Below are 12,296 nucleotides of genomic sequence, written 5' to 3'. Positions count from 1 at the left end.
CTACAACTTCCAACTCCTCCTCCTACCTTAAAGTGTGACATCAGCTGGATAAGCCCCTAGAGCTACCGTGTAGTGAAAATCAATTTTTAACGTTCTATGGACACTCACTAGTCCCCGCACTCACTGACGTCATCACATCAAACCAACTGACCGATTTGGTTCTCTATTCGAACATACCCTTTGTGAAATAAATACAGTCGACCCTCGTTTTACGCGTCGGCTACGTGATTCTCGGGCATGCCGCGTAAATCAAAACCGCCTAAATTAAGACTAATCAATAGTTTTAAAAAGGGGTTAGATCAATTAGATGAAAAAAATACTTCATTCTAGTGATAAATAAATATGTACTTGTTCTAATACATATGCACAATGTGCATGAAGAAAACGTGAAATAACTTAGTGTTTATAAAAAAGATCTGCTTAAATTATTATTTTGACATTCAGTAAAAAAATTTCCCGCTTTTTCTTTGTGGGACTTTAATGCTTTTATTATCACTCGCTTTAGTTTCTGTGACAGGATCTTCCTTCACTAATGAACCAGAAAGATCATTTGCCATTGTCAAGGAATGGCTCAAAATTTTCAGTGTGAAAGCTTTTGGATCTGTGCCATCGATGTCAATACCCTCGTTGGTTTCGTCCCCCTTTGTCACTTCTAAAAGCTCTTTTTCTAGAGAGCTCTGAATTGGGTGACTCGAACAACTTTGCTTCTGGAAAGAGCAAAGAACTTAACCAATCTGAGTTCTGAAACTAATCGCAATAACGTCTCCAGCTCGTTTATTAGCACTTTAAAATGCAGTTCATTGCCATATGTTACCTGCAATCTAAGAAGTTTGGATTTCGAAAGTGGGGAACATTTTATCTGTTTGCGATGCCACATCAACGTAAAGTCAAAACTCATCCGCGCGAAATAAAATAAAAGTGTCAAATCTTAAACCGTGAATAATCGAATCCGCATATAACAAACCCGTGTGAAACGATGGTCTACTGTAAATACCTTTTGTGCTGAAAAGTGATTATGATTGGGGGTTTCAAGGAACCTCTTTTTCGAAACAAAAACAATCACAACTTTTGCATTGAAAAAGGGGCTCTTTGAAGCCCCGAAACATATTGTATATTTGTGCCATAAGTACGTTGGTTTTCTCTAGAGTCACTATAAGGGACTCTAGTTTTCTCCAGTTGTTACCCTTTGTGCTATGTGGATTGAAGAGGAGAAGCTTCGAGCTGATATCTCTCATCTTTTCTGCGCATTTCGCGATTGAGCCATATGAAACGAAATGAAACAAAATTTTTAAATTCGTGTCGTCACTCGTCAGACAGCACGTGTACAACAGGATTAACACGGACTGATAAAAAGTTGATAAGGTGCTGTTTCAAGCTGTATTTTAAATTTTTAGAAACGTTTCCGTTTTGCAATTCAAATAACGTAGTTTTAAAATGCTCGTTACGTGCTGTCGTTGAACTGCAAAATGTTATTTAAAAATCAGATTGTTCCAATAGAATAATCACGTGGTTACTTAAAATTTTTGTTCTTAGTTTCTTCAATATTTTTTTTTTCAAATTATTTCATGTCTAATAATTTGTCTTTTTTTTTTCATATAGAGATGGATGCCAGCCGGAACTCGATGAAGGACAATTTAGAATTTTTCCTCCTTATAGGCAAGTTGAAGGCTAGTATTTTTCACCAACGTACAACTAACAGTTTTTTTTTTCTTTTTCCCTCTTAAGTTATTGTTAAAATTGTGACACTGATGTATTTTACGCCGACAGGTTCCTACTTAGATTTAGCAAAATTTGGTACTAGAACTAATTCTTCGGAATTAAAGAAACATGTGATTCGCTGAAGTGCATGACCTCGAGTCTGTTATTGTAAAACTCCCTGTATTGTGTTATTGCAAACTCCCATTGTTTTGTATCTAAATGTGTACTTTAATGTATGAGGTCACTGAAAACTCAATATCTTATTACAGAATTTGTTTACTAAACTTTCAGGTCTTGAATCATTTCCCCCAATAACTTTTCACTCTTTTTCTTTTGTTTTGTGTCACTGTAAAAATGATGGTATAGTTTTCAGGTCAAAGCCAGGATTTGTTTGCTAAGATGTTCAATCACTCGACATTAACTAGGCTTTACTATTGAAGACATTGTTATCTGCAGAAAAATATTTTCAAATAGTTAAAGTAGGTAATGAATACTTTAAAAGATACATATGTTTCAGTCTAGGTTTTTGACCTTCTGTGGTCTGCACTGCACCCCGCCAGTTGCAGACTTTTGCTCATCGCTAGAGATGGAAGTTTTAGTTCCTTTTGAGGAACTAGTTCGTTTAGTTCATCTCAACCTTGTGAACTAGTTCAATGAACTAGTTCAAATGAACTATTCAGAGCTTTTTGGCGGGAAAATATAGTCACATGTTGCCAGATAGGTAGTTCTCCCTTTTTAAAAACCGGGGGGGGGGGATAAATTTTGCAATTTGCCGGGCTGTGGAAATTTGGGCTGATTGAATTTTCGCGTATTTATGTTTATTTTTCGACGAATTTCCGCGTATTTATTCATATTTTTTGATTTAATTATCAAACCTAATATTTTTTAACAGTCAGGGGTTCCAACCTGGAGGAGGGGGGGGGGGGGGTCATGGCACAGGCTGCGCCATTGAAATTTTTAGGGGGAGGGGTAGTAGGGGTATTTTTTCTTTTTTTCGGAGGAGGCTTTGGGGGGATTCGTGATTTTTAGAGGGTTGCGCCTTTGCTCAGAGGGGGGGGGGGACCCCTTGAGCAATACATTAGTGCATATATACATCTTTACAAGTATTTTCAACTCATTTTCTTTTACCATTAAGTATTTATGTTGATTTTTAATTTTTTGCGTCACACTTCATGTTCTGTGTTAAAGTTTCGTCATTTTAGAGATTCGTTGGTCTTGTTACCAAAATTAATGTTTCTGAGTTATTCATTTTTGTTTTCATCCTCACATTTACTGTCAAGAGTATTTTTTAATTCTCAATCGATAGCGTACACAGACTTAGTGCGCCCCCCTTATAGAATAGAAAGTGTGCCGGTTGCAAAAGTTACAATTAAATAATAATAATAATAAATTTTAACATAGTACTATTTCAGAACGTGCGGTCTCCTACCTCTTGCCCCCCCCCCCCCCCCTCGCGCCCAGGATTTTCATTAACAACTCAAGTTAAAAAAAATTCAAATATTGCTATACATTTAATTTCTTCATGGAAGAGATATTCTCCCCCCCCCCCTTCCCTTCATTTCGCCACTAATTCGCTAAGAATATATTTTCTGGTTCTGCTCTGCAAACAATTCATGGCGACAGAGCTGTATTGACGGAAATGTTTTACTGTATTGGTTTTTAATTCAATGTATTTAATGATATGATTGAGATGCTCTTTCATTTGCTTTTGAATATTTTAAGCTTTCAAATATTTTGTTGAAATATTTTGCCCTGAAAGCGACTGTAAGAATTCGGGGGAACAAACTGACGCCCTCTTGCTTCAGGCGGCATTTTTTTAAGGGCGCCCTCATTTGTGTTTTTCTCGTTGAAACTCCTTATAAAAACTCAAAAAAAAAATTTAGTCAAGGCGCCAGTTTCAAAAGATATACAACGACTAGGAAAGATTGTAGAGCCAGCACTGAAAAATGATAATTTACTTAACACAACCAAAACGATACAGTGGCTCCCAAAAGTCTTCGTACACCTACGACTTTCAACGTAATAGGCCCCAATCCATTGGTTAGAATTAATATTTCGGAATGGGTACTTAATTATAAGATCTATGACCAATTTTCAACGAAACTACATGAAAAGTTTTCAAAAAATATTAAAACTTATTTTTTTAAAAATCAAAAACCAAAAAGTGCCGGAAATTTTATTTCACAAAAGTCTTCGTACACTTTATAAAATGTCTATATATTATTGAATAATCTAACTTTTGATTAAGTTATTAATTAGTAGAATATCATACAGTATTCATAACACCTTTTAAACGTCTGTGAATAGATTTCATTCTTTTTCTTTCTTTTTTTTTTGCGTGATTTCCGAGTAAGTGTTCAACCACACTTTGAGTCTTACTGTTTCTAGCTCTATTTTCGTTTCAAAGCCCTATTTTCGTTTCAAAGCCCTATTTTCGTAATCTAACCTCCAGATATCTCTAAATACGTAACATTAAGTTAAAATCTGGAGATTGAGCGGGTATTTTTTAAACTTTAGGACAATTTTCGAGGCACTAGACGCAAACATTGAAAACCGTGAGCTTCTTATCGTTATCTTAATGAAAAACAAAGTAGCTTCCAATAACCAAATTTTTGGCTAAGAGTTCAAAAAAAATTACAAACTACCAAGTCCTGATGCTGATATGCACCTTCAAACTGGAAAATCTCCACCGTCCTGATTAACTGATCCAAATAAGTTCTTAAGATTAAGTTCCTAATTTTTTCTTCTAATTAGTTATACAACAATTTAGCCAAAAATGTTGAATTTATTTTTATCTGTAAGTAAGACGTGATTCTGTGATTCTAAAACTTTTTAGCTTATTTATCATTGATTTTGCGACAAAAAGCGTAAGCTTTCTGTTTTTCGCACGAAAAAGAAATTTTTTGTGGGAAGAGGTCCCATTTAATACAGCTAATCAGAGAAATTGACGAACAATTTTAGGTGAAAATTAAATGTAAAATGTTTCATTTAACTCTGCAGAAACTTTTGCAGCACTCAAATGTGTATTTTTCATAAATTTTTTAACTTCAAATCTCCGATCATGTTTTGTCAACTTTGCCGGTTGACCTTTTCTTACCTTGTTTTCGGTCCTATTCCTTTCTTTAAAGCATTTTATCAAGCACTTTACTATACAAACAAATAAATTAACTAATTTAGAGCCATTTCAAACCAATTACCACTACTGTGGGGAAAAAATTCAAATTATGAATGATGTTTGCGGTTTTTTACGAATACCAGCCATTTTACAGTAATAAGCACAATATTAAGGAATAAATAAACAAAAAATTAAAGCCAAATGACTTATAAGGGTCAACACAATGCAACAATATTAATAAAATGGCATATGATAATTTTAATCATGAATTTATTCGAAAATATTTGAGTGTACGATGACTTTTGTGGCGTGTTATTTCTCCGTCTCTTCGTTTTCTGACCCTTTTCAAAAAAAAAAAAAAAAAAGATCCGTCAATATTTTGAAAAAACCAATGGGTTGTATTTAGAATGACATAGGAATGATGTGAAAAAATATTGAATTTTATATTCGAATTCAGTTTCGAGTTATATTGGTTTTTCTAAAAAATTTCAAAGTGTACGAACACTTTTGGGAGCCACTGTACATGTTAAAAAAAGAAAAAAAAACTTATGGAGATTAATTCAAAAACTATAAAAAAAATTACTTAAGGGGTCAACAAACTTGACTAGTTGCGAAGTTTTCAAAACACATTGAGCAAATGATATTGTACTCATTTTATGAAATATTGTATTTTTATTGTATTTGAAAACAATGATTTTTACGTTGTTGCGTGCGTAACACGTACAAATCAATATTTGCATACTACACAAATTGTTTTTAGAAAGTGGATGCTTCGTTTATGATACATAAGGGTTCCTTTTATTCGAATATACCACAATAAAATGCCTAAAATTCCAGGGGAAAACTGAAAATTTATGCTCAAAAATCTCACACCCATGCAAATGGATTAAGAAAAATATGAGTTTTAAGAAAGGCAGAACATTTTTATTAAAAAGCACAAAAAAGTCTGCTCCTAATTTCTTTTGCACTGTCGAAAGTGAAAAAAAATTCTTTACAAAGCCTTTTTTTTTCTTTTCATTTTAAAGTCTATTGGTGCAATGGAAATAATATGAAGTTTAAATTAAAAAACAAAATAATAATCTGTCAATTTAATTCTGAAATAAGCGCACCCAATGCATGTGACGAGGCGCACATACTCCGCCTATTTCACTAATCACGCCACATCCACCGTGCATCGCGATTGAATTGAAAGGAAAGTCAAGAATCTTGCCGAACTTTCCCCCACCCGCCAATGCTAAACAATAGCTCCATTGAATCTTGTATGACTGAACGAAAAGCAGATGTACTGCGAGAGACACGCAGGAAAACTGGTCGAACTAGATGAAATCGAACTAGATGCAATACTGAACTAAACAGTCAGCTTTTAGTTCAGGGAACTAAATTTCTAGTTCAGTGAACTAGATGAGGAAAAGAACTACTGAACTAGATGCCAAATCGAACTAAAGAAATCGAACTAAGAACTAAACGAACGAACTAGTTGCCAAATCGAACGAGAGAAAGAGAACTAAACGAAATCGAACTAAGAACTAAATGAACGAAGAACTAATAAACGAACTAAGAACTAAACGAACTAGTGAACTAGATTGTTTTCTACTGAACTAAAAGCTGAACTAGTTCGATTGAAAGACCCGTTCACTGTGACCGGGTCCGAACTAAACGTTCCATCCCTACTCATCGCTTTTCACTCTAGGGTCCCCCGTACTTACCACTATTTGTGGGTCAACCTGTTGGATGGAGTCCTGAAGGCTGCTCTGATTTTTTTTTGGTCTAGACCAGAAGCTGAGTAATTCCTGGTCCAGCACCCCACAGGTATTGTTTCACTTGGCAGACTTTGTGACCAGGAACGAGCATATTTAACGTCCCTCAGTCACAGTTAATGGCCACTGTGGATCTTGGATCCGGCTAGGATCAAACCCTCCAGTCACAAGTCCGATGCCTTACCGATCAGGCCACCATGGCCTCTTTGCTCAGTTCTATAATAAATACTTTCGGAACAAGGAAAGTCGGATTTTTCTTAATTCTGTAAGAAAATAATCAAACAGAAAAAGTAAAATTGTTTATTTTCCACTTCTTAAATTTTTAAGATGAATAAAAAGAATGCAGCATCCACTTCTCGACTGGTGACGTTAGTCTTTGGACGAACACCACTTATTAATTGGTCGAAAACGAGAGAAGCGAAAAATGATAGCAATAGAGCATTTTCCAAAAAAAAATCAACTCGAAATTTGCGCCAAACGACCGATAAGTAGCTCATTCTGGGAATCTTTATTTGCAAATTTCATTGTGTGTCTTTCAGATTTGGCATTTTCGACTCTTCTGTTAAGCACTAACAATGCCCAGGAGCACTATACAATAAAATGCTCCCCTTGGTATAAAATCTTTTTAAATTTGATGCAATCTTTTTCCTACACAGTAATGGCTTGAATGAAACTGAAAGAAAAATATATTTTTCATTTTTAACCAAATTCTCTCAAGAATATGAATCTTGTTTGTCAAAGTGCTTTTTGCTTTGTTCACAACAGGGTTTAAGCAGAGTTCAAAGGTTCTTTAGCATAAACTAAAATTGAGGAAAAGGTTTTAGTAAAAAGCTGACATGTTATTATTCTGAAAGTTTTCAATATTTCTAAAGGTATTCAACATTAAAAATCAGAGAATATTCTTACTGGTCTTTCAGGCAATAAAACATTTAAATCTGGCCTTTTAAATGGTCAAATGTACAGTCTGTCTAATGCTTTTGAATTTTTTCTAGCTTACTATGATCAAAAAAATCCATTGGTGGTCCCACGGATCAATGGTTCCTTTTTTGCGGTGTTTCGAGGCAAGTTTCACTGGTCTAGGACCAGCAGTAATTTCAAATGCTGGGTATTAGTATGCTTATCTTCAGTTGAAAATTAAATTCAAATTTCCTTTAGGATATCTTCAAAGTAATAAATATGGTTTTTTAAAAATGTATAATCGAAATTCTTCGATTATATTTCCCATTAAAAAAGCATATGCTTGGTTTTAAAAAAGTTGCAAGTCCCCTCCTCCCAATAATGCATTTATTGGAGAGACATGATTCCCATTAAGGCAAGGTATTGTTGAACTTAATATAATTTAACTCTCTGATGGTTTTGAATGTCTTATCATGCCCTAGTGAGCACGTTTCAAAAGTATTATACATATATTTTTCAGATACTAAATGTTTGTTGTCAAATGGTACCAGGCGCAAGGCAATAGCTGCGCTTTGATAGAAGGTAGGACGCTTAATGTACATGGTGAGTTACTAAAAAAAAATTCATGGAAGAATTTCATGTATGTTATTTATGACTCAGGACCGTCGGAGGGTTAAACATCTTAGCTAAGATTTTAAAAAGATTAAGTTTACTATCCTCTTGCTTGCTTCTTCTCTTGGATCATGCAGTTGTTTAATTCATTTATTTTTTATTTTAACAAAAAAGCAAAAATACTTTGCTTTATTTTTGTAATTGTGATAGTACTTTCGCATTTTGCGCAAAATGCAACCGTAGCGACGTTATCTTACAAAGTTAGGACCAACAACTTAATTACTTAGTGCAGATAACTGTAGAATTTGGATCTATGAAGCTTATTTAAATTCTCAATGTTTTATTTTTCTTTTAACTACTGTAACAACTTGCTTGTAGTTCAGTTTTTACTTCTAATGTTTGAGATGTTATATATTTTATGCATTGAATAGAAAAAGGAACATTGTAAAATTAAAAATTGATAAATTAATCAACTTGATTTGTTTATGCATGGTTTCTTCCATATTCTATTTCTGTACAGTATGTTTATTAATTTTTATGTAACAATAACTATCTGTTGAATTATTATAAATTTATATTTCACTACAGCAAAGATTTCATTCTATCTAAATAGCATTTGAAGAGAACAGGCTGGGTTTTAAGAGAGATTCCAGAATGCGAAACTGTTGCAGGACACATGTATCGAATGAGCATCATGGCATTTTTGTTGGACAAAGATGCATGTCCAAATCTGGATAGAAACAAGTAATGTATTTTTTTTTTCTTTAAATGTAATTTCAGTGAAGCAACATTTATAAATTTCTCTTTAACATGTTTTTATCATTTTTACGTTTTTAAAATTGGTCACTGCAGAGTCCAATCCATATTAAGGTATACCTATTATGTTTTTTCGTGCAGCCCCTTCAAAAATGTATTAACATTGATTCACTGTATTTAAATGTTCTGAACATTAGTTTTATGTGAGTTTTACTAAGCATAATTTTCAAGTGATTTTTGAATTTAATTACTATCGCCAACAAATATTAAATATAAAGAACAGTCATATACAGTCTAACTTTGATATCTCGAACCTCTTTATCTCAAAACCCCTGGATGTCTCAAAAAATAAAAATTCCCTTGCATTTTCTATAAAACTCCTATGTATTTTTTATAGTTATCTTGAAATTTATTTTTCGAAACCCATGATATGTCAAAATTTTTGCACAGAAGCAAGTTTCAATTGTCTTTTTTCTATGGCAGCTTTTGTAGTAAACCAGTTTCAGTGACAATTGCTTAACGTTTTTCATCCCTTTTCTTGGAAATTTTGTGAATTGAGGATTGGGGCAAGATAATAGGGGAGTATTGGTATGAGGGAGGTGCTGTGTTTCCCCCAGAGTTTAGAATCTTTGTGCATTTGTTGTCCATTTTGAGGAAAGGGGATCTATTTTTTATCCATCGGTTTTCAAGCAAAAACGGAAAATGTGTTCATCATTTTGCTTTTTTGACTCCTACAAAATGGCGGCCGAGAACTTTTTGAATGTGGGGTTACTGGTTGAAGATAAAATTAGAATTTTTAAATTTTTAGGTTAAAAAAAGAGTTGAAATTGTTGTTAATTTCAAAATCTCATCCTGTGCACTTTCGACAATTATAAAATTTCAAATAAGTAAAATATTGAAGACTACTTTACTGATCGTAATTCAAAGTGATCTAATAGTACATATATAATTGCATATAGCGTATGTGTGTGTAATTGTGTGAGTTGCTAGTGTAACTATTTTAAAACCTTGATAACTCAAACTTGATATCTCAAATTTTTTTTCACTGTAGTATCAAAAGTAAGTTTACTGAATTGAAATTGTTCTGCTGAAGGTCATCAATGTGTTTTCATTGGGTTTGTGTTGTGCAAAATTTTAGCTGGATTGCTAATGAAAACACTGTAACTTGATGAAAGAAAATTGTAGAGGATAAGAAACACATCTTATAGATCAGAATTCTATATAATAACCTTTTGAAATGGCAATTTTCTCTGTAAGATATTTTGTTAAATCTTTTGAAGTACGAAAATAAGCAGAAATGATTCAGTGTGAGATTGCCACTATGCAGTGTTATAGTCTTAAGCCAAGATGATAAATTTCTGTCTTGTATAGATTTGAAAGAAAAAAATAACAGTAACAAAATAAACTCATACTAATAGAAAGACTTGAGAAAGTGATTTGTATTTATTTAAATGGCAAAATAAATTTGTATCACTATTACTTTAAATATAAAACTCAAAACTATTCTTCAATGAATTTCAAGCAAAAGAAACAGAATTTTCAAGGAATTTTTTTTTTTTATGCTTCAGATTTTTGTAATGGGGATTTGAAAAATTGGTCTGAACCCTATCTCCAATTTTTACATTTGTTAATGATGAAGGAATGTTGACGTAAAATAAATGGATTTGGTATAAGAAAGCCGCTCAGAAAAAATTTAATATTTTAATTCGAAATTCTTTAAACTTTGATCTTTAAAAATTTACTGCTTCAAGTTTTGTCTGTATTATCAAATATTTTAAAATTTAATTTTAAGTTTTGAAAAAGTACACTTGTTAATTTTGCTCTAAAACTGTACGCTGTAAATTATTGTACTAATATTTGTTGCAACTGAAATAATGTATTTAGTCATTGCCGAACCTGGAATGGGTGACACCCGAGGCAGTAATTTGTGGTGTAATCTCCCCCCCCCCTAAAAAAAGAATTGAATAATGTGCTATGAAAACATGAAATTCTTAAAATTTTCAGAAACAACTATATTTTTGTGAAAAGGAAATTTAAAAAATTGGTTAAAGACGAGAACTATGAACACTTTTTATGTAACTTGCCCTAGACACATATGTACAGAGCCATCGCGAGGTCAATAAAGTAAGGGGGTGTATGAAATTAGTGGTTCCTTTTTTATTTAAAGCGTATCTCAAGCATGGGGGGAAAATGATTGGGTTGAGTTTTTGATTTAAGAGGAATTCACTACTAGGTCTAAAAAATGACATTGTGAACCTAATTCTGAGTACTTTTCTGAATAGAAGTCTAGTCGGACCTCCATATCGAAGTAGCAAATTGCCGGGGAAAAATTCGATGTATAGAAATTTCGATATCTAGAAACGATCTTATTATATCGTACAAATCTCTTAAAATACTAAAATTAAAACTAATTTTCGTGTATGAAACCTAATTTATACGAGCATCAGATTAAATGAAAGTTGATAATTAAATTAACAGAAATTACATTTTTGCGCCATCATACACCTTCATTCTTCGGCAATTAACTTGATCCACAACATTAGGGGAGTTTCGTTTTGACAATGTAATCGAGAAAAAAAGTAAAAAGCAATCTACTTAACTTGAATGATTTTTACTGAAGCTAAAAAGACTAGGAATGACAACTAACAGACAAAAGGGGTAAATTGAAAACGGATTTTACAGTGTTACTGGTCACAACTTAGATTTGAAATAAACTTCAGGGAATTTAAGAACACCAGAACAGAACAACGACCTATATACACACCTTTCAACCAAAGATTCCTTCTAGGTTTTGTAGCAACCTTTAGTGAACATAATATTGTCCCTTAACCTTCATGTTTCATGAGACAGTCTGAAGTGGAAAAAAAATCCAAGAATGTCTCAAAAATTTCCATACATAATTTTTTCGATATATAGAAACAATTTTTCTGTGTAATGGACATAGAAATTTGTTGGGATTCCGATACATAAAAAATTTCGATACGTGGAAGTTCGATATATGGAGGTTCGACTGTATTTATATTTTTCTGAAACGTGAAATTCCACTTCCGCCACCATTACTCGTGTCGCCTATCTGGGGGATGACATTCGGATCACACTGCACCTCCACTCCCCCTTAGCGATGCCACCAATTGCATAAATAAATAGTTTATTAAATCTTTCACTCAACATTTTTGCCTCTGAAGATCTTAATTGATTTTAATATCATTTTTGCTTGTTTTAAACTTACCTTTCTATGAAATTACTTTATTTTGTCTTCTTTTCCGGCTTGCCTTAAAGAACGGTTATGCTTTAAGGTGATATAACAGAAGACTACATTATGTCCCAGCTTTTAAAAAATTACTGAAAACATAACTTGTCAGTAACTTCTATTGTTGGGGTACAGATCCTATAGACAGTTGAATTTATAAAAAAGATTTATTATATATAAATAAAAATGTATCAACAGTAAACTCCAGATT

The 12,296-nt window shown here is 33.0% G+C and overlaps 1 protein-coding gene across 1 annotated transcript in view; it reads left to right on the top strand.

Annotated features, from left to right (window-relative positions):
- The first annotated feature begins 1,441 nt into the window (after window positions 1-1,441).
- The window catches only part of LOC129228069 (5'-deoxynucleotidase HDDC2-like), a 33,571-nt gene continuing 22,716 nt past the window's right edge, over window positions 1,442-12,296 (top strand). The window contains exons 1-3 of the mRNA XM_054862704.1: window positions 1,442-1,509; window positions 1,600-1,667; window positions 8,693-8,823. Coding sequence (XP_054718679.1) covers window positions 1,602-1,667; window positions 8,693-8,823 — 197 coding nt within the window. The 5' untranslated portion in view covers window positions 1,442-1,509; window positions 1,600-1,601. The remainder of the gene's footprint in view (window positions 1,510-1,599; window positions 1,668-8,692; window positions 8,824-12,296) is intronic.

This window comes from Uloborus diversus, chromosome 8 (genome assembly GCF_026930045.1).
Source record: "Uloborus diversus isolate 005 chromosome 8, Udiv.v.3.1, whole genome shotgun sequence".
Taxonomy (NCBI): domain Eukaryota; kingdom Metazoa; phylum Arthropoda; class Arachnida; order Araneae; family Uloboridae; genus Uloborus; species Uloborus diversus.
The sequence above is the reverse complement of the archived record's forward strand: the minus strand, read 5'-3'. Positions and strand labels throughout refer to the sequence as shown.